This window comes from Vitis vinifera, chromosome 11, assembly GCF_030704535.1.
Source record: "Vitis vinifera cultivar Pinot Noir 40024 chromosome 11, ASM3070453v1".
NCBI lineage: Eukaryota > Viridiplantae > Streptophyta > Magnoliopsida > Vitales > Vitaceae > Vitis > Vitis vinifera.
In genome coordinates, this window is record NC_081815.1 from 1,475,746 (window position 1) to 1,503,013 (window position 27,268).

Below are 27,268 nucleotides of genomic sequence, written 5' to 3' on the forward strand. Positions count from 1 at the left end.
ATCAGTTTTTTCATTAGGAGTTTCAAAGAAATCAACCTCTTCTCTGTGCAATTTTAATTGAGAATTGATTTTGAATAATGTAGAGTTGTACTCACAAACAATTTTAAAATCTTACAATACCAAGCGTACAAGAAAACCACAAATTTTTTATTGTCCTATTTGCCCTTCATGGAAATACTAATAAATAATTAAAAAAATGCTTTTACATAATCTAGATTGCAATGATACATATTTCCGGCCTAAATCAACTCTATAAGATTCATCACATTAAGATGTATCTTATTATTAAGGATCCAAAAGTGATAGTTCTTTCCTAAATTGTTAAGTGTCATGAGATTATTACAAATACAAGTTTTATGAAATTCAATAATATTAGAGAAATTTTCATGTGTGACAAAATAATATTGTTAGAATGACTTCACAAAATTCAAAACCATATTATGAAAATTGCATGCAACAAACAAAATTTAAAAACGATATTAATAAGAATGCATGCTTCAAAATAAAATAAATTTTGCATAATTTTGAGGTTACTAACATTAATATAGTTTTTGGCTATAACCAAATATAAAATTGTTTCTATATAACATCTAATCACAAAAAAAAAGATAATTTTCATGTAACTTTTAATTATGATTTAAATGATATGTGTACATAACTTCTAGTTATGACAAAAATTAAATTAAATTAAATAATTTAAATGAAAATATACAAAATCTAGTCTATGTTAATATCCCCGAATTAAAATTAAGAGAATTATCTTTAAAAAAATTAGTGCTAATAGCATGTTATAAAACGAGGAGCATACCAAAAATAAAAAGAAAGTATAAAAAGGAGGATAGAGAGAATTTGATACAATTTTTTTTTCTCAATAGATGTTAATACATAGATGGAACAATGGGTTGCAGATATGTCCATTAACTCATAGTCACAATGAGAGAATGTGCCACGTCCACATTTACTTCATTACAACAATAATTTCTTTATTTTTAAAACAAATAATAGTAAAGTTGATAGTACTTGAGTTGCTCACTTGAGTCAATAGATCAAGTAGCTTTAATTATCACTGAGTCATTTTCAAGCACTCGACTGAATTCATCTAAATATTTGGTTTGCACTCTTATATTTCCAAAGATTTCTCTCATTGTCCATGCATTTCTCCTGAGCAAGGATGAAAATATCGGTAATCACGGATATATCGGTACTTCGATTTTACGGATATATCGGCGGATATTTTGGAAAAAAATATCGATAAGCCTAAAATTGATCAAAATTTATAAAAATATAAGAAAAACTTCATAAAAATGTAATTAGAAGTATAATAGATATTTTAAAGTTATTTTATTAAAGAATTTGATATATGTATAATATGATTTATCATATTTGATAATAATATCATATACATCGATAAAAATATGAATTTTATAAGTATATATTTATTATTAAATTATTTCAAATATTATTTTATAATAATATTATGATATTTGATTATAATATGTTTAACTTAAAAATATATATTAATATTAAAATTATGATCCATTTAATTCAATTGTATTAAATAATATAAAATAAATTATGATATGTACAATTTTTTAATATTTAATTAATTCATTAATGATATTGAAAACACTATGAAGAAAATTATTATGATAATTTTTATATTTGTGGTAATCAATTAAAAGAAATTTTTTTATTTAATTATAAAATAATTATATTTAATTTGCTCTCTAAAATATTCTTTTAAAATTTTCTTTGCATGATGATGACTTTGAATATATATTTTAAGTGCAATCTATTTAACAAAGGGCAAGCATGCCTTGGTGGTTGGATGCGTTAAACCCCAAACAAAATAGCGCGTTAATCGATCGAAACATCGGCGATTTTCATCTTTTTTTGGCCATATTTTCCATTATATCGGCGATTTATTGCCTGGAACAGATATATTGTTGATTTTTTGGCCATTTTTTGCGAAATATCCCTCCTCCGATTTTTCTTTGTGAAATGTCGTGTCGCCTACTCTCGATAGAAGATATATGGACGATATATTGTGACATTTTCCTCCTTGCTCCTGAGTTGCTCCCCTTCTTCTTCCACCATAACTCACCTTATTAACTTACTCACCGAGTCGCCTGTAAACGATCCATCTCGATTGTCCCTCAGTACTTCCAACCTGACTCGCTTATTCTCAAGGAGTCTTGCCACCAACCCTAGATCCGAAGAAGCCCCCAGGGAAAATAATCAACACCCAACCCAACCCGAGACCCTCGATCACAAAGCTCCAGCCGCAGTGGGTCAAGAACCCACCAATCGATGGGTGGGCCAAGATTTGCTTTTGTGGAGCCGAATTGGCCCAAACTAAACCACGACCTGAAACCCGAGACTCGAACCCGGTTATAATCGGATCATCTTTGGTTTTAACCACCCAAATGAAGGGTAAGCCAGATTTCTCTATTCCAGATGCCAACTCGTTCATTTCATCCTGACTCAGAGTAAACTCACTACCGATTGCAACATAAAGGACGAAGTTTTGGATTTTCTCGTCAAGCCATTGTCTTAGGCTATGTTTGGTTCCCAGAAAATTTGAAGGAAAATGTAAGGGAAAGAAAATGCAAAGGAAAAACAGAAGGAAAGAAAAAGTGAAGGAAAATAAAAAAATAGATTAAAAGTTAATAAATTATTATTTTTGTTACTTCAAACTCATTTTATTTATTTTAACTCATCAATATAAAGATTAAATAATTTAAAAATACATAAGTTTTTAATTAGTTTTAATCATATTTGATTTTCTTTGATATTTTTCATAAGACAACCAAACATAAAAAAATCATTTTCCTTTGCATTTTTTTTCTTTTCTTAGTATTTTCCAGGAACCAAACATAACCTTAACAAGTCCCGGTTCTCGGCTCTCTCGCTATCGTTCACCTTCGCCGGAAGCAACCCCATCGGAACGACAGGCTTTTGGTAGAGCTTTTCGAGGAGACTCAATGAATCACCCTCTAACCCGGCGCAGCTCCTGATAGCCACGAATCGGCAGCCTTCAATCACCTTTGCCAATCGGAAGAAATCGGGAGCTTCAGGGTCCATGCAGTCATGGATGCCAATCACCTCGTAGAGCCTGTAAGCGACGGTGGACGGAAACGGGATCCACTCAGGAACCACGGTTAAGTCCTCCACATGCTGTTGGTCGCGGCGGATCAGCTTCGCCGGCGGGCCCATGAAAGCGAGTGAGCAGGCAGCCAATATGCTGAAGAAGACTGAGTTGATACCGAGTCAAGAGGCGATTGGGGGCAACCAGTGAGGAGCAAAGTCATAGATGAGCCAGTTGACATCGGAGTTCTGTAGAAACTCAGTGAGAGGGAGTTGGAGCTGGTCGTAGGCTCGTTTCAGATTCGGGAATAGGTGGAATGGCAACTCGGAGGTGGACTCGGCGGAGTCGGGCAAGCCATGGACGGCAGGCAGAGGCAGTGGCAGTCGTACCATGGTTACAAGTGAGGATAAATTTGGAATTTGAGAGAGGCGACGAAGGTTTTTAGGGGTGGAGAGGAAGGAAATGCGGTGACCCCTTTGAACTAAGTGGCTGGAGAGATGAAGAAAAGGTAAGAAGTGGCCAAAGGCCAGCCATGGGAACACAGCTATGTGAAGCTTCTGATGCTCTTTCTTCATCTCATCCATGGCAATGGAGTTGTGAGTTGTGAGAGAAATGATCAAGATTCAAAACTTTGGGTAGAGCAGTGATGTGAAGTTGCAGAAAGAGTTGTCGACTTGTGCTCATCATCAAAGGAGCAGCGCACCATGGATGGATGTCCCGCTGTACTTTTATTGGACCCTTATCGTTAAATCCTATCACTCATCCCCGCAATGGTAAGCCAAGGGGAAAAAGTGTGTTTTGGTGAGAGGGTTTTGAAAAAAGAAAGAAAAAGGAAGATAAAATCCTTTAAAAAATAATTAAAATTTTCATTTCATCATCTCTCCTGTTAAACAAATATTCGATTTTTATATTAAAATATAAAAAATTTGATTTAATTAAAATTTTATTTTCAAATTATTTAATCTTTACATCAGATAATTAAAATAAGTTAAATGACTTTTAAATAACATATGAAAATAATTTATTAATTAAATTTTTTTTTTCTTCCAATTTTTTCTTCTTAGAGACACAACTTTTCCCATGAGAAAAGGTAGGATCTTAATTATTGAGCGTGGCGGTGAGATTTTGAAATGAAAATTGATGGTCCTTGGAAACTATTACCCGACTTGAAATAGTTTTCTATATGCTAAAATGATTAAATGAAATAATTTTTTTTGAGATTTTAAAAAAAAATATATATTGTTTTTGGGAATAAAATTGAGATATCTTCAATTATATTTTAAAAGTGTTTCAAAAAATAATTTACAAGAATTAATTTTTTTTTACATTATACATTATGTGCACAAAATTCATGAAAAATAATTAAATTTTTTTTTTTCAATGTTTTCAGAATTGGATTAATCATTAAATTGAAAAGTTATGGATTTATGGTTCAATAGTTTGATTGATAGTTAAATCGCGATTGAACTGGTGATGTAATAAATATATAATTTATATATTATATAAAATTAAAATTATTTATAAAATTTAATATTAAAAAATAATAATAATTCATTTTTATATAATTCATTTTATCAAATTAAATTGGTAATAATAAATATAAATATATTAATATTTTAAATTTTATTAATTAAAATAATACACATATAATATTTTAAAGAAAAATTATATGTTTAAAATTGTATATTTTTTATTTTATAATATTTAAAAACATTATATTATTCTCATAAATATTATTATATAATAAGTATAATTATTTAAGGGTTTTAAATAATAAAAATTTGAAAGAAGCATTACTTTCCAAATCCCAATAGTCTAACAATGCTTTTGATAAGTTGGAGGTCCGAGGGTGAGTCCTCAGACAAACAGAAAAAAAAAAAAAAAGCTCATGGATCATAAGCAATAGGGCCTATGAGGCTTGGCTTGGATGGAATAATTAGATAATTCAAAAATTAAGTTTATTCTATTAATGTTTCCATAAATTACAATATTATTAGAGAAATTTTCATGTGTGACAAAATAATATTGTTAGAATCACTTTAAAAAATTCAAAACTATATTATGAAAAAAAAAAAAAAAAAACAATTATGCCACTGTAAACCTCATTTTTTTGTGTAGTTTTTTTATTATTTTTGTAGCACTTTGCTGTCAGCGTGTTTTAGAGTGGGGGACGACTGTGAGTTACATGCATGGGACATGTGCCAAGACACCACCACCTTGCCATGGTGGTAGTTGAGATGGGGACTCCTTTTGAACAGATGACAGAGGAGTGGGTGGTGAGCAGTAAAATTGGTGAAGACTGGAGGTGAAAGAAAAACAGAGCATGGGTGGGCTGTTTTGAGGGGGTACCAGCTATGAAGAAGGGAGGGAGAAAAACGAGCAGCGGAGGGGGATTTTTCTGGGAGAAAAATCTGGAGAGTGGGTGCTGGGTTTTTGTGGCAGCTGAGGGATTTTAGAAAGAAAAAGAAGAAGAGAGGTGAGCTGAAATTTGGGGGGGCGGTGGGGGAACGCGTCTGAAAATAGAGCAAGAGGAGAGGTGGAGTGAAAACGGGGAGAACGGTTTTTTTGAAAGAAAACAGAGCAAGAGGAAGGTTGTCCACGGGTGAGCGGTTTTTGAGGGAGGCGCCTGAAAACAGAGCAAGGGGAGAGCTGGAAGGAGAAACGGAGGACGTTTTTTTTAAGGAAAAAACAGGCAGCAACTGGAGAGAGAGATCTAGGAGAAAAACGGAGCACTTGAAGCCAAGTGTGCTTGGCTCAAGAGGAGACACCCATGTTCATTGTGAACCGTGTATTTTCTTATTTTTGGATGCCATTTTACCTGATGTCTCTGTTAACTTTTGGGTCGTTCTTGCTGGTCCTTCCATGTTCGTTTCCTTGGCTTACCTTGAAAACTGGTGAGGTTTTTTTTATCATGTTCATTGCGGGGCATTCTGAAGATCAACGCATTTGCTCTACTGGGTGTCATATCTGCATTGTATTTGTTTTTGGCTTTTGCCTATTCTGTTCTTCTTTGCAACATACATATATATATATATATAAAATGAAAGATATGGTAGTGTGCTCGATGGGAGTGAACAGAGTAGGGCAGTCCCACATAGATTTTGTTGGGGAACGGATTTAAAAGTATGGAAATCACACCCCTTTTTTTTAGGTTTCTAGGATTTTTGAGTTTCGGGCTAGGTGGGTTTCTTCTTTTGGTTGGTTTTGCCACTCCAAATGGCTCTCGTTCCACACTTTTTGATTCACGTTCAGCATTTCTCTACTTAGGCCTATGTTTGGTGGCTGGGAATTTATAAGAAACTGATTTTAGGATCTGGGTATTTGGTTATATGAGATGATCTTAAGAACTGTTTGAGGTTTCTACAAACTGCCTTGCATTTTCATATTATAAACCCAACACCTCTGGTTTGTTGGAAATGAGTTTGAAAAAATAATAATTGAGCAACTTGGGGCTTAATTAAAAGTGTGACCCACATTCCGAAAATGTCGGGACCATGCACCAACGCGTTCTCCTCCGTAAGAGTATAACGTGGTATATTTATTTGTTCAAATCCATTAAGTATTGAATGAGAAAATTGACTCCAAAGTCACCCACTTGAAATTATATATTTAAGGAAACTTGGTATAAACTTACCATAAACACTTTATCCCACGTAGGAAGGAAGTGTGAGGGGAATGTGAAGAGTTTATATATTGAATTTTTGCACTATAGGAACGGCCCAAGGGGCACCCTAAGTTTGTAAAGGGGAGGACCTACATGGGTGTAGGCTTGTGTGGGTTTAACCCACACGGGCGCAGCCGCCCGGGCCCATGGGTCTTGGGCTTGGGCTTGCTATATATATATATAATTTTTGGGCAAAAATCATTTAAGTTTCTGGGTCGGGGTTATCCGTTGGCTTTTCATAATTAAGATTCATTGTTAGAGTGTGCCTATTCCGAACAGGTTCATGACTATTCCAAACAGGTACGTGTCTATTCCGAATAGGTTTATACCTATTCTAAACAGACACTAGGAAGTCTATAAATAGACTTTCTACCTCGGCATTAATAAAATAAAAAAAAAATTCAATCAATTCCTGCATATTTCTCTCTCTCCTCTTTGCATCCTTTGTCAGTTCGAGTACAAAATACAAGTTGTGTTCGTGGTGTTCTACAGATTGAAGTGCTGCTTTTGTAGAACTGAAAATCCGTTCTATCTTGGGAGACATTTATTCACTACTTGAGCACCAGAGAGGGAATAAAATTGTCTTAAAGAAACAGTGTTGTCATTGGGCTCGAATTCATAGAATTAAAGTAAGTTCTGTAATTTCATTTATTTTATTTACATACTTATTTAATGTTTACTTAAAGTATAAACTGTAAAAAGATTTTATTGTTAACATGGTTTGCTTTTTGCATCTACTCCCCTTCATTTTTATGTAATTCACCATTCTCTTCCTCTACAAAGAATCAAACATGGCATTCACAATTTGAAAAGCTTGACCCATCAAAAACAATACATCGAGGCCCTCAAACGCACCACACAAGAGCCACGTGTCATCCTTTTTCTTTTTTCTTTTTCCTTCTTTTGATATTAAAATTTTATTTATTTTTTATTTTTTATTTCTCCATTCTCCAATAATTCATCAAAATTCCAATTTTTAAATTTAATTTTCAAGATTTTAATTTTAATTTAATTTTCAAAACTCCAATTTTTAAGTTTAATTTTCAAAACTTCAATTTTTAAATCTAATTTTCAAAAATCTAATTTTCCAAACTTTAATTTTCAAATTTAAATTTTAAAATTTCAAATTTTAAATAATTTTCCAAAACTTCAATTTTCAAAATTCTCAAATTCATTTATTTAATAATAATAATAATAATTATTATTATTATATTTATTTATTTATTTTTTAAATTCCACTATCAAATAATTCTTCAAAATTCCATTTTCTTAAATTTAGTTTTCAAACTTCCATTTTAAAAATTTTTTGAAATTTCGATTATTAAATTTAATTTTTTAAACTTCCATTTTTAATTAATTATTCAAATTTTAATTTTCACATTTATTTATTTAATTATTGCTATTATTATTATTTTATTTTATTTTTTTATTTTTAAATTACATTCTCAAATAATTCTTCAAATTTTCATTTTTTTTAAATTTAATCTTCAAGATTTCCATTTTCAAATAATTCTTTTTTAAAATTTCAAATAATTTCAGAACTTTAATTTTCTTTCAAATAATCTTAATTTCACTCCAATTTTCAAATATTTTTTTAATTAACCACTTTTTATCCTTACTAAAAATTCTATTTTTAAATAAACTTGCTATATTTCCTTTCAGGGAAGCACCATAAATTTTCTTCGATTTTAAAATAATTTTCCGTTTTTCTTGATTTCTAACAAGCATGAAGACAATTTTCATAATTCCAAAATAATGGAATTTGTGGGATTAATTTATACAAAATCAATTGGGCTTTGGTGGGGCCCAACATTCATAACATTTGTTTTTAAAATAATTTAAGTGAATTGTATAGTTAATATTGTTTGATTTTGATTGGTTTTATGTGAAATATTTTACACTTATCATTGTACACCAACCTTGTTTCATGATAACACTTTATTATATGTTGTCAAGCTACGATCTTATTCCTACTTTGCTTATTCCTATGCATGATTCGTTTTATTATTTGATCTATGATCATTTTGATATTTGTTGATTTCTTTATCAATTATCACACTTACTTCACCTTATTTAGTAGAAACCAATTTTTAAGAGCTTAGAGGATCCTACGATTTTTATCGTACATTTCCAATAAGTAATCTGATCTTACCTTCAAATTCTGATATTATCTTCAATTAGACAATTTTTCTTAAAACTTCACTAAGAAACACAATATCAAATTTGCTTATTATACGTTCTCCTTATATACCTCAAAAACCTAAGGGTTCCTTTGTTAGGTTTGTCCATGAAAGGTGAGTCAAAGCCTAAGATCAAGTCGAAAGGCATAGTTGATGGGTAATAAGTGAATATTCTTGTATTATCCCTTGTTAGTCTCGAAAAATCGAAAAGCAACCCCATTTTTCACCTTAAATTAATCAAAATAAGTAAAATTTCTTGCTTTTTGTAAATGAGTAGATTTAATAACTAGGGGTCTATGGCTAACTGATATAAAATAATTTAAATAAAAAATATACAAAATCTAATCATTAATAACCCTGAATTAAAATTAAGAAAATTATCTTCAAAAGAATATGTGCTAATAGCATATTATAAAATAATGAGTAAACTAAAAATAAAAGAAAGTAAAAAAAAAAGAAGATGGAGAGAATTTGAGACGATGTTTTTTTAGAGAAGGATGTTAATACGTGGATGGAACAATGCTTTTATAAGCTTACGTAAAGAAAAAGTAGATATCTCCATTAACTTACTGTTAATAGATCAAGTAGATTTAGTTACTACTGAGTCATTTTCAAGCACCCGAGTGAACTCATCTAAATATTTGGTTTGCAACTTCACATTTCCAAAGATTTCCCTCATTGCCCATGCATTTCTCCTAAGTTGCTCTCCTTCTTCTTCCACCATAACTCGTTTTATTGACTTACTCACTGAGTCGCCTGTAAATGATCCATCTCGCTTGTCCCTCGGTACTTCCAACCCGACTCGCTTGCCTTCAAGGAGTCTTGCCACCAACCCCAGATCTGAAGAAGGCCCGGGGAAAAGAATCAGCACCCGACCCAACCCGAGAGCCTCGATCACGGAGCTCCATCCACAGTGGGTCAAGAATCCACGAACTGATGGGTGAGCCAAGATTTGCTTTTGTGGAGCCCAATTGGCCCAAACTAAACCACGACCTGAAACCCGACCCTCAAACCCGGTTATAATCGGATCATCTTTGGTTTTAACCACCCAAATGAAGGGTAAGCCGGATTTCTCTATTCCAGATGCCAACTCGTTCATTTCGTCCTGACTCAGAGTCAACTCACTACCGAGTGCAACGTAAAGGACGGAGTTTTCGGTTTTCTCGTCAAGCCATTGTCTTAACGAGCCCCAGCTCTCGTCTCCCTCGCTGTCGTTCACCTCCGTCGGAAGCAACCCTATCGGAACGACAGGCTTTTGGTAGAGATTTTCGAGGAGACTCAGTGAATCACCCTCTAACTCGGCGCAGCTCCTGGTAGCTACAAATCGGCAGCCTTCAATCACCTTTGCCAATCGGAAGAAATCGGAAGCTTCCGAGTCCATGCAGTCCTGGATGCGGGTCACCTCGTGGATCCTGAAAGCGACGGTGGACGGAAACGGGATCCACTCAGGAACCACGGTTAAGTTCTCCACCTGCTGTTGACAGCGGCGGAGAATCTCCTCCGGCGAGCCCATGAAAGCGAGTGTGCTGGCATTGAAAATGCTGAAGAAGACTGAGTTGATACCGAGTCGAGAGGCGATTGGGGGCAACCAGTGAGGAGCAAAGTCATAGATGAGCCAGTTGACATCGGAGTTGTGTAGAAACTGAGTGAGAGGGAGTTGGAGCTGGTCGTAGGCTCGTTTCAGATAGGGGACTAGGTGGAAGGGCAACTCGGAGGTGGACTCGGCGGAGTCGGGCAAGCCATGGACGGGAGACAGAGGCAGTGGCACCATGGTTACAAGCGAGGATAAATTTGGAGCAATTTGAGAGAGGCGACGAAGGTTTTTAGGGGTGGAGAGGAAGGAAATGCGGTGACCCATTTGAACTAAGTGGTTGGAGAGATGAAGAAAAGGCAAGAAGTGGCCAAATGCCAGCCATGGGAACACAGCTATGTGAAGCTTCTGATGCTCCTTCTTCATCTCATCCATGGCAATGGGGTTGTGAGTTGTGAGAGAAATCAAGATTCAAGACTTCTGGGTAGCGCAGTGATGTGAGGCTGAAAAGGAGTTGTTATCGCCATCCAAGGAGCACTATACCGAACGAGGGATGTCCCACCACAGCTTTGTTCTTTGGTGCCCATTGTTATTTTGGGTACCCACCCAGACTCCAGTAATAAAGTGACACGTGTAAAGTGTATTCAAGTAACTTATCAAACCGACAAGATGAATTATTGATCGGAAATAATCACATGCATATCAATCATATCTACATATTATAACTTTTTTATAATTTATTATTAAATATCAAATATAATTTCTTATTTAATGAACAATAAAACATTTATTTAAAGAAAAAAAAAAAGCTACCGAGTTACCCTTATACTCTCACTATTCAAACATATAAAAAGGGTACTAATTTAATATGAAAATTAGGTCAACTAATGCATTGAAAAAAATGGGGATGTGTTTTGATAAAACACATTTGAATGTCAAGTTCAAAACTTTTTGAGGAAGAAAAGAAAAAAATTTGTATTCCTTGATGAAGATCAAGGATTTCAAGTGATTATAAGTGTCAAAAGTAATATTTGATTGTTTTTTTTATTTAAATATGAATTATGTAGGTAGAAATGTTATGTTAAATAATAAATATGTAATAATTTTATAATTTTTTATGAGCTTATTATTAATCAAATGAGGATGATTTAATATTATGTTATCAAATTACTATTAATATTTTTATATTATTTTTTTTGTGTGTTGATAGATTAGATTTGAAGATGAAGTTTTATGTCTTGCAAAGGGAAAACAAGAATTTTTGTTTCTTAAGAAGATATCATATGAAGGATTTCAAGTGATTACAACTGTTAAATGTAACATTTGATATGTTTTTTTTGTTTATTTAAATATAAATTTTGAAAGTAACAATGTCATGTTAAATAGCATTTAAATATGCAATGATTCGATTTAGATTTTAAATTTTTTATGAGTTATTATTAATCAAATTGAGACAATTTAGTCATTTGTCATGAAATTGTCATCAATATTTTATATCATTTTTTTGTGTATTCATATATTAAATTTGAAGATGAAGTTTTATATATCTTGAAGAAGGAAAATAAGAATTTTTGTTTCTCAAGAAGATATTATATTAAGGATTCCAAGTTATTACAAGTATTAAATGTAAAATTTGATTCTTTTTTTTTTAATTTAAATATAAATTTTGTAGGTAGAAATGTCGTGTTAAAAAGCAATTGTTTTAAATATGTGAGAGGGGATATGAACAATGTGAGAGATAGTATAAATAGTATGAGAGAAGGTATAAGCAATGTGAGAAGGTGTACAAAAAATGTGAAAAGGGTATAAACAATGTAAGACAATGTACAAACAATGTGATAAGGAGTACGAATAATGTGAGAGGGGGTATAACAATATGAGATGAGATACGGACAGTGTCAGAGAATGTACGAACATTGTAAAAGATGATATAAACAATGTGAGATGAAATACGAACAGTATGAGAGAAGGTATGAACATTGTAAAAGATGATATAAACAATGTGAGATGAGATACGAACAGTGTGAAAAAAGGTACGAGCATTGTAAAAGATTATAACAAATAATATGAGAGATGGTACGAACAATGTGAGAAATGATACAAACAATGTAAGAGAGTACAAATAATGTGAGATGAGGTACGAATAATGTGATAAATGATACAAACAATGTAAGAGAGTACAAATAGTATGAACAATGTGAGAGAGGTACAAACAATGTGAGAGATGATATGAATATTGTAAAAGATTGTATGAACATTGTGAGAGATTGTACAAACATTATAAGAAATAGTACGAACATTGTGAGATGGTGTACAAATATTGTGAGATAGAGTATGAATAATGTGAGAGATAGTACAAACATAATGAGAGATGGTACAAAGATTGTAATAGAGACTATGAACAATGTGAAAAAGGGTTGAACATTATGAGATGGGGTACAAAGAATGTGAGAGATGATATGAATATTGTAAGAGATTGTATGAACATTGTGAGAGATTGTACAAACATTATAAGAAATAATACGAACATTGTGAGATAGAGTATGAACAATGTGAGAGATAGTACAAACATAATGAGAGATGGTACAAAGATTGTAATAGAGACTATGAACAATGTGAAAAAAGGTTGAACATTGTGAGAGAGTGTACAAACAATGTAAGAGGGGTATGAACAATTTTATTAAACAAATTAAAATAATTTAATTATTTGTTATCAAATTCAATATTTTTATATCATTTTTTTTTTTGTATTTAGGGATTATAAAATATTATTATTATCCTTATTATATATATATATATATAAATGAAAGAATTTGAGAAATGATATGAAACATGTGAAACAAGGTATGAAATGATATAAAAATATTTATTTAAAAAAAAACCAAATTGATAACAAGTATGACTAAATAATGTAATTTTCTAACTACTTTTTCTTTTATATTTCAGTTCCTTCATGGATATGATAGACAAAGGCAAAGGAAATGAATTCATCATCGATTTGAAGGATGAAGACTTTGACTACCAATATGATAGTAATGTGAAAACTGAGTTTGATGAAGAGTCCATGTTAGGAATCTTCACATTTTTTTGTACTCTTCCCAAAATTTCAAGTATTTTTATGTTTAAATTTTTTTGTGCATAATTTACATCAATCATAAGTGTAATTAGTATTTTTAAATAATATCATAACTATTGAAAGTGGGAAAAAATTCTTAAAAATCAAAGAAGTCAAAATTTTGGAGGATACGAAAAATGTAAGAAATCCTTATATTCTTTGTACTTTCTCTTTATTTCATGTTTTTTTTTAAATTTTGATATTTTTCTCCTAATATTCCTTCATTTGTGACTCAATTAAGCTATTTTATTGTTATTTTTAATGAAAAATTAAATCTTAAAAATTTTTCAAATATAAAATTTGGAGGATAGGAAAAAAATGTGAGAATGTTACAAATCATACCCTTTTCAATTTAATTTTTTTAGCCAAATAATCTATCATTCTTGACTCAGTAAAGTTGTTTTATTGTTATTTAGAGTAAAAAAATAAATCCTAAAAATGATCAACATGTAACATTTTTATGATTTTTATTATAAAGTGTTACTAGGAATACCATCTTTTTATGATTCAATTTTACATTCGTGAAATAAGAGTAATAGTATTGTTTGATGAGTCATGCTAAAAACGACTAAATTAAGTTTATATGGTTTTTATAATTATATTCAAATATGTTATAGCTAATGTTATATAAAATATAATGGAATTTAAATGTGTTGTAGTTTTAATTTCATATAATTAATCAAATTTTTTATAATTGATCATGGTCCAATTACCTAATACCTTTGTTTAACCTATGCTCAAAATGTTGAATATCAATACAAATATTAATTCCATATTAAAACATCACCATATTCATTTTTATGTTCGTAAAAATCAATATTCATGAGGAGCTTACAAACTAAGTGAATTCAAATGTTTTACAAATTTTATACCAATTTCATTTTTATTTTTATCCAATTCTATTTTTTTTTTATCTCATTTAATTATTTCATATAAACCCAAAATTGTTTGTTTAAATACAATTATCCATTATCCATTCATCTTGAAACCCATTTATCTCATCTCATCATTTCATCTTGAAAAATGAATGGAACGACTGTTTCCTGCCAAATAATGGATCCAATGGCTACTATGTGATGAGGTGTGATTGGATGTTTTTGATATATTCCAACGGCTACAATGATGAATGTGAAGAGAAAAAATGGAAGAAAATGGACAAAATGAAATCATGAGGGAGAGAAAGAAAGAGGAAGAAGAGACAAATGAAGAAGAGGGAATGGAGGAACCAGTTACTCCTTTAATAGGTTATCTTGTTTGTTTTTTTTTTTTTTTTAAATTTAAAATGGATGGCCAAGATCTAATGACTAGAGAATTTTTTTGGTACTATAGAATTTTCCATCCCATAAATCCTATTACTTTTCCCCCACAATGGGTAAGCCAAGGGGAAGAAGTGTGTTTTGGTGGGAGAGTTTTGAAAATGAAGGGAAGAATCCTTAAAAAAAAAAAAAATAGAAAAATAATTTTCTCTTTGATTTTTACATAAAAATATATATAAAAAATCAAATATAATAAAAATTAATTAAAAATTTATAAATTTTTAAATTATTTAATCTTTATAGAAAAAGTAAAACGAGTTTGAAATATCGTATAAAAATAATTTATTAACTTTAAATCAATTTATTTATTTTTCCACTTTTTATTTCCTTTCACTTTCTTTTTATTTTATTTCTCTTATATATTCCCTTAAATTTTTATGAACCAAATATAACTTAAAAGCTTAATATATCCCAATAAAAAAAATATTATTTGCATTAATATTTATAATCCACCTTTAATTTAAAAATATGTAAAACAATAATAGATATTTTGTGTTGGACGTCATTTGTCTTATCCGGGCTGAGCCGTGGAGTATATTTGGCTCTGTGGGATGCTCGAGTCCGGAGACTACACGTTTCCCCACAAAGTGGCCTCCCCAGGATTTGAACTCAAGACCTTAAGGTCTTTTGGTTTGCCCTGGACCTTAAGGTCTTGAGTTCGAATCCTAGGGAGGCCACTTTGTGGGGAAACGTGTAGTCTCCGGACTCGAGCATCCCACAGAGCCAAATATACTCCGCGGCCCAGCCCGGATAAGACAAATGACGTCCAACATTTTGGAATCACATATTTTGGCATATTAAAACACAACTTTTCCCATGGAAAAAGGCATGATGGTCCAATTACCTAATACCTTTATTTAACCTATGCTCAAAATGTTGAATATCAATACAAATATTAATTCCATATTAAAACATCACCATATTCATTTTTATGTTCGTAAAAATCAATATTCATGAGGGAGCTTACAAACTAAGTGAATTCAAATGTTTTACAAATTTTATACCAATTTCATTTTTATTTTTATCCAATTCTATTTATTTTTATCTCATGAAGGGCAACTCGGAGGTGGACTCGACGGAGTCGGGCAAGCCATGGACGGGAGGCAGAGGCAGTGGCACCATGGTTACAAGTGATGATAAATTTGGAGCAATTTGAGAGAGGCGACAAAGGTTTTTAGGGGTGGAGAGAAGGGAAATGCGGTGACCCATTTGAACTAAGTGGTTGGAGAGATGAAAAAAAGGCAAGAAGTGGCCAAATGCCAGCCATGGAAACACAGCTATGTGAAGCTTCTGATGCTCCTTCTTCATCTCATCCATGGCAATAGGGTTGTGAGTTGTGAGAGAAATCAAGATTCAAGACTTCTAGGTAGAGCAGTGATGTAAAGCTGAAAAGGAGTTGTCATCGTCATTAATGCGGTGCATAGATACCGAGCAAGGGATACCCAGACATTTTCCTATAGAGTTCTGTTACTTTGCCACACAATGGGTAAGAAAAGTATGTTTTGGTGGAAGAGAGAAAAGAAAAAATTATTTTAAACAGATTTTTCCTTCACAAATAATTTTAAAAAATTATTCTCATAAACCATTTTTAAAAATTATTTTCAAAAACACTTTTCAAACAAATCTTTATATTTGATTTCAGGATCTCTCGTATTAGTTTACTATATTCATATTCCTCTCAAAGATATTATCAGCATTAATATCTATCAACCACCTTTAATTCAACCATACTTAAACCAATAAAAGACATTTAAAACATACTTTTCCGGGTAGGGTCTCAATTATTGAGCACGACAAAGAAATTTTGAAATGATAAACAATGTTCAACAAAGTCGTGGTGGAAAACTATTATCTAACATAAAACAATTTCTATATACTAAACTAATTTAAAAATATGGGTTTTGATTTGCTAATTTGAAAAAAAAAAAAAAAAACTTAAATTAGTTTTGTCTTCATTCATTTAAAAATATTTTAAAATATATGCACTTTTTCATAACTCAAATAATTATTTTCTAAAATACCCTTTTACTTTAATAAAAGTGTTTTATAAATAAATATATTATAAATTTTTTATTACATATGATACGATATAAAATCATTATTAATTAGGGAATTGGTTCTTTCTCCATATAAAATCATTATTAATTAAAACTAAAAATTAAAATTTTAAAAATAAAATATTTACTCATATTGTATTTTCAATTGTTTCTCGATATTTCTATTTTCTATCAGAGTATTTTAATTAAGTAAAAGTTAATATTTCATTTTTATATTTTTAGCTTTTGAAGTTTTTTTAGTTTTAATTTTTTAATTTTCTTATTTTATTAATCTAAAATCACTTATCATGTTACAAAAATTTGTTAATTGGTGTTATTAACATGTAAAAGGATCATTTTAGGAAATAATTATATGAATTATGGAAAAGTGTATGTATTTTAAAATATTTTTAAATAGGTAAAGATAAATATGATTTATAAAATTTTTAAATTCTTTTTTTCTTTTATATTTTTACGAAATAGTAAGTCAAAACCCATTTTTCCTTAAATTAATTACATAAAATATTTTTTCTTCGAGAATTTGTTTTAAAAATATATTAATTTAAAAATAATGTAAAAGAATAAAAAAAATATATTGCAAATTTTTATATCATACATAAATGTACACTAATCTTATGGAGAATAAACTAAAAAAATAAATTGTTTTTCTCGATCAAAATTTTGTTCCTAAGAATAATTGAAAAGTATATTTAAAAATTGTTATCTAAAATATTGTCCATTGCATTCTAAAAAAGTTTTTGAAAAAACAAAAACATGTAAAAATTTTAGAAATTATTTCTTAAAATATGACTATGGACCCCGCATTTTCTCTCAATGCGTTCCCACTCGATGGCGAAACTTGCTTTTTATTTATTTTGAGAAAATTTGATTTTTTTTGAAAAAAAAAAAAAGACATGGAGTCGCCACTTTTGTTTTTAAGGGAAAAACAAAATAATAAAGAAAAACCCTAAGTGTGACTTCTAAAAAAAACAGGTTTGTGAAAAACCAACTCTGGGTTTGGGGTCAGGTTACTTATTGGAAAGGTACGGTGGTGAGCCGTAACACCCCTCTAAGCTCGTATACATACGGTCTCTACTAAACGAATTAAGGGAATTGTGACAATTAATTAATTAATTATGGATACTAAGAAAAATAATCATGTAAATGAGTATGTACAAGTCATGATGAAAATTAATATACACAAATAATGATGAAATCTAATTACAAGAATACACAAAATAAATGACAAGAGGATTATGCAAAATGATTTATTGAACTAAATAAAAAGAAGATATTTTTTTAAAAAAAAGTTTTCAAGAAATTTCAAAGGATTTTATAAAAAAATGATTTCAATTTATTTATTTACAAAAAAAAAATCAATTTATTTTATCAATTTCATTGGTATTCAATTTTCAAAAAATTACACTTATTGTATCAAAAGAATTTATTACTAAATTTCAATTTGCATACAAAAATTATTTTTTTGCCTTTACTAGAAAATAATGAATTTTTACAATTTTATTTATAAAAGTATTTCAATTTGTTTTCATTTAAGAAAAGTGATTTGTACAAATTATTTAAAATAATAATAATGATACTAATTTTATTTGCAAAAAAAAAAATTAATTAAAAAGAAGAAAAAGAAAAAGAAAAATTAAATTCTTTATTTTTAAAAAAATGACTTTTAATCCAATTTTAATTAAAAAAAAGAATTTATTTAAAAAAACATTTTTTGGACTATTTTTATTAAACAAATAAATTTTTGGACAATTATTATTAAAAACAATTTTTCAAATTCTATTAAAAACAATTTTATGGATTTTTCTAAAATAATTTTTCTGAATTTTTATAAATAAAAAAAAACTTTCTTTTTATTAAAAAAAAATTAAAATTATTATTTTATTGAAACATATTTACTAAATTCTTCCTCTCATTTAAACAAAATTTTAGGTTTGTTCGATGTTCAACTTTGTACACACTTAATAAATATATACAAACAAATATTTACAAAAACTAATAAAAATAAAACCAAATAAAAGTGAGAAATAAAATATGTATCCAAATAAACTTACAATAAGTCCAATGTCTTCTTACAGTTTTTTCAATCTCACTTTCCATGAAATTCCATGCTCCATATGTCATAAATTTGTACTCAACCAATAGAATTGTAGAATATACTCATGCAAAAACAAAAATAACACAAATGTAAATATCCAAAAATATATAAAGTTCAAAATAATTATTCAAGCCCAAATTCAAACCTCAAATTAGTCTAATAAATTTCATCAATTAAACAAAAATAACCCAACAAAAATATTTCACATATCGTCTACCCTAATCTAAAATTCCCAAATTAATAGTCAAAATATAAGCTCAATTAATCAAACTCAAAACATGATAAATTAAAATAAATCTCATTATGCCTAAATTTAATATTCCATAATCCAAGCTTAATTTAATATACAAAATAATTATCCTATGTCCAAATTAAGTAAGTCAAATGGGTCAAGCTCATATCAAATATTCAAATCATCCAACAAATCTCACCCACATTGTGGGCCCAAAATCCATATCAATTAACAAACCGACATCAATAATATACATGGCCAAAAGAAATAACATCTCAAACTCAATCCAATAAGGTCAAACACATAACCAATTAACAATAGGCTCAAGTCCAAACAAACAATATGCTATTGATACAATTCATATATCTCAAATTAATCACCAAATGCAATATAACAACAAATCCAAATTAACCAATTTCCAATTAACCCACCAATAATAAATTAACTCAAATTTCATATTAATTCTCCAATAACAAATTAACTCAAATTTCATACTAATTAACAAAACTCAAACATAAGATCCACAAACAAACATAAATGCACAAGCCCAATTTCAATAATAATTCCTATTAAAATCAAATAAAGAAAAATGAAGAAAAAAATAGTAATAGTAATAATAATAATAATAACCGATTGTCGGAAAAAATGGGTGGAAGGGAAGGTGATCCCCGACTGTTGGAAATGGCATTGTCGATGGCAGCTCGCCGACGACGACTAACCGGCCATGGATATGGAAATGGGTTTCACAGGAAATTAAAAAAAATGAAAAAATAAATAAATTAAAGGAAGGAAAAATGAGGGGGCGTGTGGCAGTGTGCGGAAAAAGAAGATGAAAAAAAAAATGGAGAATTACCCAAAAGGGTGGGTTAGAAAAAATAATGACTATGAAGGCTCCCTCTTTTAGAAGACAATTTTATTCTTGAATATGTTTTTTATATTATTTATAAATAAATTGAGATTGTCAATGATGTAAGGCTCATACATGATGATAAGTACAGGTTGATAAACAATCAACGGTACATTTTTCAACTTGAAAAAATTGTTGTCACTTTTGAACAATTAACTGTTTAAAAATTTGCTATTTTAAAAAAAAAATTGAGATTTTTTAAAGAACCTTGTAAAAAAAATAATTTTTAATATCTCATAAATAAAAACCATATCCTAAAGTTATTATATCGTTTTATATATAAAACATACAATTAAAAACTTTGTTATCACAATATAATAAATAATTATTTTTTACGAGCACTCATCAATTGAATAATATATAAATATTCAATTGACTAACACACACCTATTAAATGGAATAACTCACAATTATTCATTGGGTAATATAGCATGTGAAAAAATTAAATAAAAATAAATTAAATTATGTTGTAAAATATTGTAATGATAGTGTATTTATATTGTAAGTATAATGCATTTATGTCGTACCTATATTTCATTATAAAAGTAATAATTCTAAAAATGTTTATTCATACCCTAATGGTATTAACACATCGTATTAATATATTAACAACATTTATTTAGTGTTTTGAAATTATTTAATAATTTTTGTATATATATATATATATATAAACTACGTGAATTCAAATTAGTATTTCATTTTATTTCAGAAATTATTTATGATATAGGTATGTTGTGAAATATGGTATGATCATACAAAATTACCATTTTTATAAAAAAATTCATAAATTTCTTAATTAGGTTTTATTGTAATGTATTGTAATATAAGTGTATTTATATTGTAATTATAACATATTTTTGTTATGCCTGTGTTTTATAATAAAAGTAATAATATTAAGGATCACCTTTTATACCTTATTAATATTCAACATATCAAATATATTAACATCATCCACTCGATACATTGAGAAAAAAATTTATATGAAAATTAAAAAAAAAACACACTATGCAAAGGAAAAAAAATCATATAAATTTTTTTTAATTATTTTATTATAAAAATAAAAAATAATTAAACATTCTCTATCATTTTCTTATTCTTTTTAGAGAATATGAATGAAAAATTAAACATTTTATCTTCCTTAAATTTAATACAAAAACATAATTTATCAATTTAAAATTATAATATATATATATATATATATATATATGAAAAAATCATCATTTTTATTATATAATTATAAAACTTATTTTTTTCTTCATAAAATTAAAAATTAGAATAAAAATAAAAAAGGTAAAAAAACAATAAATGATATTTTGAAAATATTTTTTAAAAGTATTTTTGTTTTAAATAGTAAATTTAAATAACAAATTATATATAATTGTAAGGGTTAAACCCAAAATTTTAATTTAAAATTTAAATATTAATAATTACAATAAATGTGGGACCCATGTATCATAAATATATTGACAAATCAAGTGAAGTGTTTTAAATGCTTTAAATTTTAAAAGTTTTAGTTAAAAGGCAGTTTTAGTATATTAAGCCTATTAAAGTCCTCCCCAAGAATTATTAAAAGATATCACTCTTTCTAGTAATTGTTTTGCCCAGTCCACCCTTTTGGGTAATTCTCCTCAAAAAAAATGGAGAAGGAAAAAAATCTAGGCCGACGCGTGGGAGATAGGAAAAGGAAGAAAATAACAATGGAATAAAGAAGCTGGGGAGATGGGCAGCCGAGGGAGAGAAGAGTGGTCTCGTCTGGTTTTTTTGGAGGAAGAAGATGAAGGAGAACAAGGAAAAAACCAAATGGGTAAGAAGAAAAGAAATAAAATGAAATAAAAAAATGGTAGAAGAAAGGTGAGGGGAGCATGTGGTGACGTGGGGGTATGGGTATGGAAGGAGAGAGAAAGAGTGGGTGGGTGAGGGCAAGTAGAAAGCAGAGAAATAAAATGAAATAAAAAAAATGGTATAAGAAAGGTGTGGGGAGCATGCGGTGACGTGGAGATATGGGAGGAGAGAGAAAGAGTGGGTGGGTGAGGGCAAGTAGGAAGAAAGAGAAATAAAATGAAATAAAAAAAAAATGGTATAAGAAAGGTGTGGGGAGCATGTGGTGACTTGGGGATATGGGGAGGTATGGGAGGAGAGAAAAAGAGTGAGTGGGTGGGAACAGGTGGAGAAGAAAAAGGAAAAGAGGAAAAATAAAATAATAAAATAAAAAATAAAAAATAATATAATATAATAATAATAATAATAATAAATAAAATGAATAAATAAAAATAAAAAAATAAATAATTTACGAAATAATGAAAACTAAAAATTAAAAGATGAAAGGATGTAAAATAATATATATAATTGAGATTTAAAATTAGACTCAAAATTAATATAAAATTAAAATTTAGACAAATTTTGGGATCTATAATGATATTTAAAAAATTAGTTTTAAATTTACAACAATTTGTGAAGTATCAAACAAGAGATTATTTTTGGAATAAATAACTTATTAAATTTACATTAACTTTTTTTTTTAATATTACTTAAATAAAATGTAGCTAAAATTGTTTATTCAAGAGAGAGCAAACCTAAGTGCTATCTATTTATCTATTAGTTGCTTTTCAACCACTAAACAAATTAATAAAAATTTCAACACAAGAAGCATTGGATTTGATGTATCACTTGTTCTTGGATAGCATAATTGGATGATTCAAAAATCATGGTCTTGGATTGAAAAATATTTTTGTCAAAAAGAAAATCCAATCTTTTCCAAATGAATTGAGAAATTGGAAAAAAAAATGATCTTATTAAAAAATTTAAAGTTATTCTTGAAAAAAAAAAATTAAAGTTTCCTTTTACTCGTACACAAAAGCAGTAAAAATATGAAAATGTGATATACCTTTATTTCCAAGACAAATAAAGTTGAAGTCAACAAATCAAGTGGATTTGGTTAATACCAATTCACTTTCAAGGACCCGAGTGAACTCGTCTAAATATTTGTTTTGCAACTGCACATTCCCAAATATTTCCTTCATTGCCCATGCATTTCTCTTGAGTTGTTCTCCTTCTTCTTCCACCATAACTCGTCTTATTGACTCACTTACCGAGTCACTTGTAAATGATCCATCTTGCTCGTTCCTCGGTATTTCCAACCCGACCTGCTTACCTACTAGGAGTCTTGCCATCAAACCTTGATCCGAACAAGCCCCAGGGAAAAGAATCAACACACGACCCGACCCAAGAGCCTCGGTCACAGAACTCCATCCACAGTGGGTTAAGAAACCACCGATTGATGGATGGGCCATGATCCGCTTTTGTGGAGCCCAACCGACCCAAACTAAACCACGACCAGAAACCCGAGCTTCGAAACCTGTTATAATCAGAACTCCTTCATCTCGTCCTGACTCAGAGTCAACTCAGTACCGAGTGCAACGTAAAGGACGGAGTTTTCGGTTTTCTTGTCCAGCCATTGTTTTAACAAGTCCCAGCTCTCGTCCCTCTCGCCGTCATTGGCCTCCGCCGGAAGCAACCCCACAGGAATGACCGGCTTCCGGTAGAGCTTTTGAAGGAGACTGAGTGAGTCAGACTCAAACTCAGGACAGCTCCTGATAGCCACGAATCGGCAGCCTTCAATCACCTTTGCGAAACGGAAGAAATCGGAAGCATCCGAGTCCATGCATTCCTAGTGGTAAATAACCTCGTATAGCCTGAAAGCGACGTTGGACGGAAACGGGATCCACTCAGGTACCACAGTTAAGTCCTCCAACGGCTGTTGATCGCGGAGGAGAATCTCCTCCGGCGAGCCAAGGAAAGCGAGTACGCTGGCATTGAATATGCTGAAGAAGACTGAGTTGATACCGAGTCGAGTGGCTACTTGGGGCAACCAGTGGGGAACAAAGTCATGGATGAGCCAGTTGACATCGGAGTTCTGTAGAAACTCAGTGAGAGGAGGTTGGAGCTGATCGTACGCTCGTTTCAGATACGGGACTAGGCGGAAGGGCAACTCGGAGGTGGACTCGACGGAGTCGGGCAAGCCATGGACGGGAGGCAGAGGCAGTGGCACCATGGTTACAAGCGAGGATAAATTTGGAGCAATTTGAGAGAGGCGATGGAGGTTTTTAGGGGTGGAGATGAATGAAATACGGTGACCCAGTTGAGCTAAGTGGTTGGAGAGACGAAGAAAAGGCAGGAAGTGGCCAAAGGCCAGCCATGGAAACACAGCTATGTGAAGCTTCTGATGCTCTTTCTTCATCTCATCCATGGCAATGGTGATGTGAGGTTGAAGAAGAGTCGTCACATCATAAAGTAGTATCGTAGATAGTGATTCGTGAGCAAGGGATGGCCCACCACAGTCTATTGCCGCGAATCACTCCTAAACATTATCCTAATTAGGTGAAAATTCAATTATTCATTTATTGGACATAACAGCACGATTTTGACACTGTATCCAACAAATTCATGTTCATACGAAAATACAAAAATATCTTTTTGATGAACTTCCTAAGCTACCCTCCTACTCTTCTAATAAATTGTGTGTGATAGTGATAAGTTGGACAATTTTGTAAAAAAACACAAAAATTAAAATATTTTTTTAAATATAGAAGTTAGAAAATTGTTTTCAAATTTATAACGGTTGGTGAGGAATCAAATAAAAATTGTCTTTTGAAAAAAACAACCCTAATTTAAGTATGATGTAACTATACTGAAGTTATCTCTTTTAATTGACAACTTGGAATTGATATTTCAAAAATTGGGCTACAAATTTGAAAATATTTTTGCAACTACTATAAATCTTAAATGATTTTTATAATTACCTCTTTTTTACAATTTTATGTATAGTAGAGTATGGGTGGAAGCTTGTTTGAGAACTGTTTTTAAAGTCAATTTTCTGTTTTTAAAAATAGAAAATTAATTTCCACACTTGAAAATAAGTTTGGCAATTTTTTGAAAATAATTTTTGAAAATTTGTTCTTGAAATAAAGATTTCATTAGAACATATTTTGATTGTTTTTTAATAATTACTTTAATGAATGATCATACAGTTGAACATAAAGTATCATATTAATTATTTTCTAAGGATTATTTTAATAAATAATTATATAAACAGCAATAATGATTGAAAATAAAATATTATAATAAAAAATTATTTAAAAACAAAAATTTGAAAGCATAATACGTTGAGAAACGTTACGAGGACGGAAATTTGATGCAAACATCATTAATAAAAAAACATAAAGATAAAATAATTAACGCAAACAGTACACGAGATTTTAACATAGTTCATCTAACCATCACTACGTTCACGGATAAAAGAGAATCATTTTATTATATTATAGAAAATATTACATAAAATAAAACCAAATACAATTATTGAGTTGTTGAAACATCTCATGTTAATTTTCCCACTCTTCGTATCCCTATCCTACATGAGCGCTCTCGCTCCACCAGGTACCTTCAATTCTTCCTCATATTTCTATTTACCTCGTATAGTCTTTACAAACCTATCTTCAGCTCATAACTTTTTCTCTTCATAACTTAAAATATTTATAAAGATATTTCTAACAATCTTTCTTACTCAAGAAAATCTAATATTACAATAATATATTAACCTAAAAATATTCTATATAAAATTCCTTACAAAAAAAAGAATTTATAATAATTAGAAATTTGGAACACTTCCTAACAAGAAATTTTCAAATATACTTTTATTCTAAAACACAACATAAAATTGTTTTGAAAATTAAATGAGTTTTTTTTAAATTGATTTTAAAAATGTTGTCAAACATACACGTAACCTCTTTTATGAAAGAAAATCGATCTTATCACTAAGTTGAAGAAAATAGCTGTGATAAATGGTGCCTCACCCTTACTTTTGGTCTTATAAATGAATTTTTTCATTTTGGCTTCTCCATGGCTAAAGAGATCAGTTTAATATCAAAAAACTACTCTAGAGGATAATTCATTCATAGAAAATCAAAATAAAATAAAAAGTGAAATATTTATCAATTTTCTTTACAAGACATGATTGATAAAGTAGAGGTGCAACTTAAGCAAGCTGGTCTATCCCAATAGGATGATTGGGCGAGGTTGGGTAATTATTTTTAATACTCGGGTTGAACTTGAATTAGGTTTTTTCCACCCAAACTCAATTTGGAATGAGTTCAAGAATAACTCAAGCCTAATTAATATTTTAAAATATTTATAATATATATTATCTTATATAATAATATTCATTTTCATTTTTCTAGAAAAATATTTAAATTTATGTTTTTTTTATCTTGAAATTTTGTTTATTATTTAAATTTTCATATAAATATTTAATTAGAATTTTTTTTAAATATATATATATATATTATAGATGAATTTTGTGTTATGCAATACAAACTTAACCCGATCAACTAAGTTTGATGCAATTAACCCAAGTTTAACTTGAGCAACTCAAACTCAAATAAAACTAAAAAAAATGATATTGGATTAAGTTTAGGTTAAGTATTTCAAGTTAGAGATCGAGTTTGGTTAAGGTCGGATTAATTATTTCTTAACTTAAATTAGATTTAGGTTAATCATCAACTCGAACAACTTAGACAAGTTACAACCTTGAGATAAATGGGAGAAAGTCAAACACATAATTCATCTTGAAACTTGTAAGAATTAGAAAAACATAAAGGAGATTATACTAGTTTAGCAAGAGAGAAACATGCCTCTCCCTTACTTTTGATCTCATAAATGAATTTTTGACTTTCCCCAGCTTAATATCAAAAAATTATTCAAAAAGAGACAAATTCATTGGTAAAAAAAAAAAAAAAAAAAAAAGATTCATCAAATTTCATTGTCAAGCAAATTAGATAAATGAGAGAGTCAAACACATAATCCATCTTGAAACTTGTAAGAATTAGAGAAACCTTAGCTTGAGAGAGATTCATCTTGATAAGAATTAGAAAAACATAAAAGAGCTTATATTGGCTTGGCTTCAGAGAGAGACAGAGACAGAGAGAATTAGAGAAACATAAAAGAGCTTATACTAGCTTAGCTTGAGAGAGACATAAAACAGCTTAATTATACTAGCTTAACTTGAAAGAGAGAGAATAAGGATTAGAG

General features: G+C 29.9%; 4 protein-coding genes across 4 annotated transcripts; all 4 read right to left on the bottom strand.

Annotated features, from left to right (window-relative positions):
* Nucleotides 1-2,185: 2,185 nt before the first annotated feature.
* LOC100264596 (putative UDP-rhamnose:rhamnosyltransferase 1) lies at nt 2,186-3,216 on the bottom strand. The gene is made up of 2 exons (XM_003633047.2): nt 2,882-3,216; nt 2,186-2,558 (listed from the first exon to the last, which is right to left on the bottom strand). The coding sequence occupies exons 1-2, from the start codon at nt 3,214-3,216 to the stop codon at nt 2,186-2,188; spliced, it is 708 nt and encodes a 235-aa protein (XP_003633095.2).
* Nucleotides 3,217-9,512: 6,296 nt separating this feature from the next.
* LOC109121544 (UDP-glycosyltransferase 91C1) lies at nt 9,513-10,898 on the bottom strand. Its single transcript, XM_019223169.2, has one exon. It carries the CDS (start codon nt 10,896-10,898, stop codon nt 9,513-9,515), a length of 1,386 nt encoding a protein of 461 aa, XP_019078714.1.
* A 12,208-nt stretch (nt 10,899-23,106) lies between these two features.
* On the bottom strand, nt 23,107-23,846 carry LOC109123363 (UDP-glycosyltransferase 91C1). The gene is made up of 2 exons (XM_019222904.1): nt 23,594-23,846; nt 23,107-23,540 (listed from the first exon to the last, which is right to left on the bottom strand). The coding sequence occupies exons 1-2, from the start codon at nt 23,844-23,846 to the stop codon at nt 23,107-23,109; spliced, it is 687 nt and encodes a 228-aa protein (XP_019078449.1).
* A 6-nt stretch (nt 23,847-23,852) lies between these two features.
* LOC100264656 (UDP-glycosyltransferase 91C1) lies at nt 23,853-24,431 on the bottom strand. Its single transcript, XM_019222905.1, has one exon. The coding sequence runs from the start codon at nt 24,429-24,431 to the stop codon at nt 23,853-23,855; it is 579 nt and encodes a 192-aa protein (XP_019078450.1).
* Between the last annotated feature and the right edge of the window lie 2,837 nt (nt 24,432-27,268).

Bases quoted from the DNA above. Each gene is read 5' to 3' on its own strand.
- LOC100264596 (XM_003633047.2), bottom strand. From the start codon at position 3,216: ATGGGCCCGCCGGCGAAGCTGATCCGCCGCGACCAACAGCATGTGGAG. The intron at 2,559-2,881 runs GTTATGTTTGGT...AACCAAACATAG, and splicing joins GAGAACCGGGACTTGTTAAG to CCTAAGACAATGGCTTGACG.
- LOC109121544 (XM_019223169.2), bottom strand. From the start codon at position 10,898: ATGGATGAGATGAAGAAGGAGCATCAGAAGCTTCACATAGCTGTGTTC.
- LOC109123363 (XM_019222904.1), bottom strand. From the start codon at position 23,846: ATGGACTCGGATGCTTCCGATTTCTTCCGTTTCGCAAAGGTGATTGAA. The intron at 23,541-23,593 runs GTACTGAGTTGA...TGATTATAACAG, and splicing joins CGTCCTTTACGTTGCACTCG to GTTTCGAAGCTCGGGTTTCT.
- LOC100264656 (XM_019222905.1), bottom strand. From the start codon at position 24,431: ATGGATGAGATGAAGAAAGAGCATCAGAAGCTTCACATAGCTGTGTTT.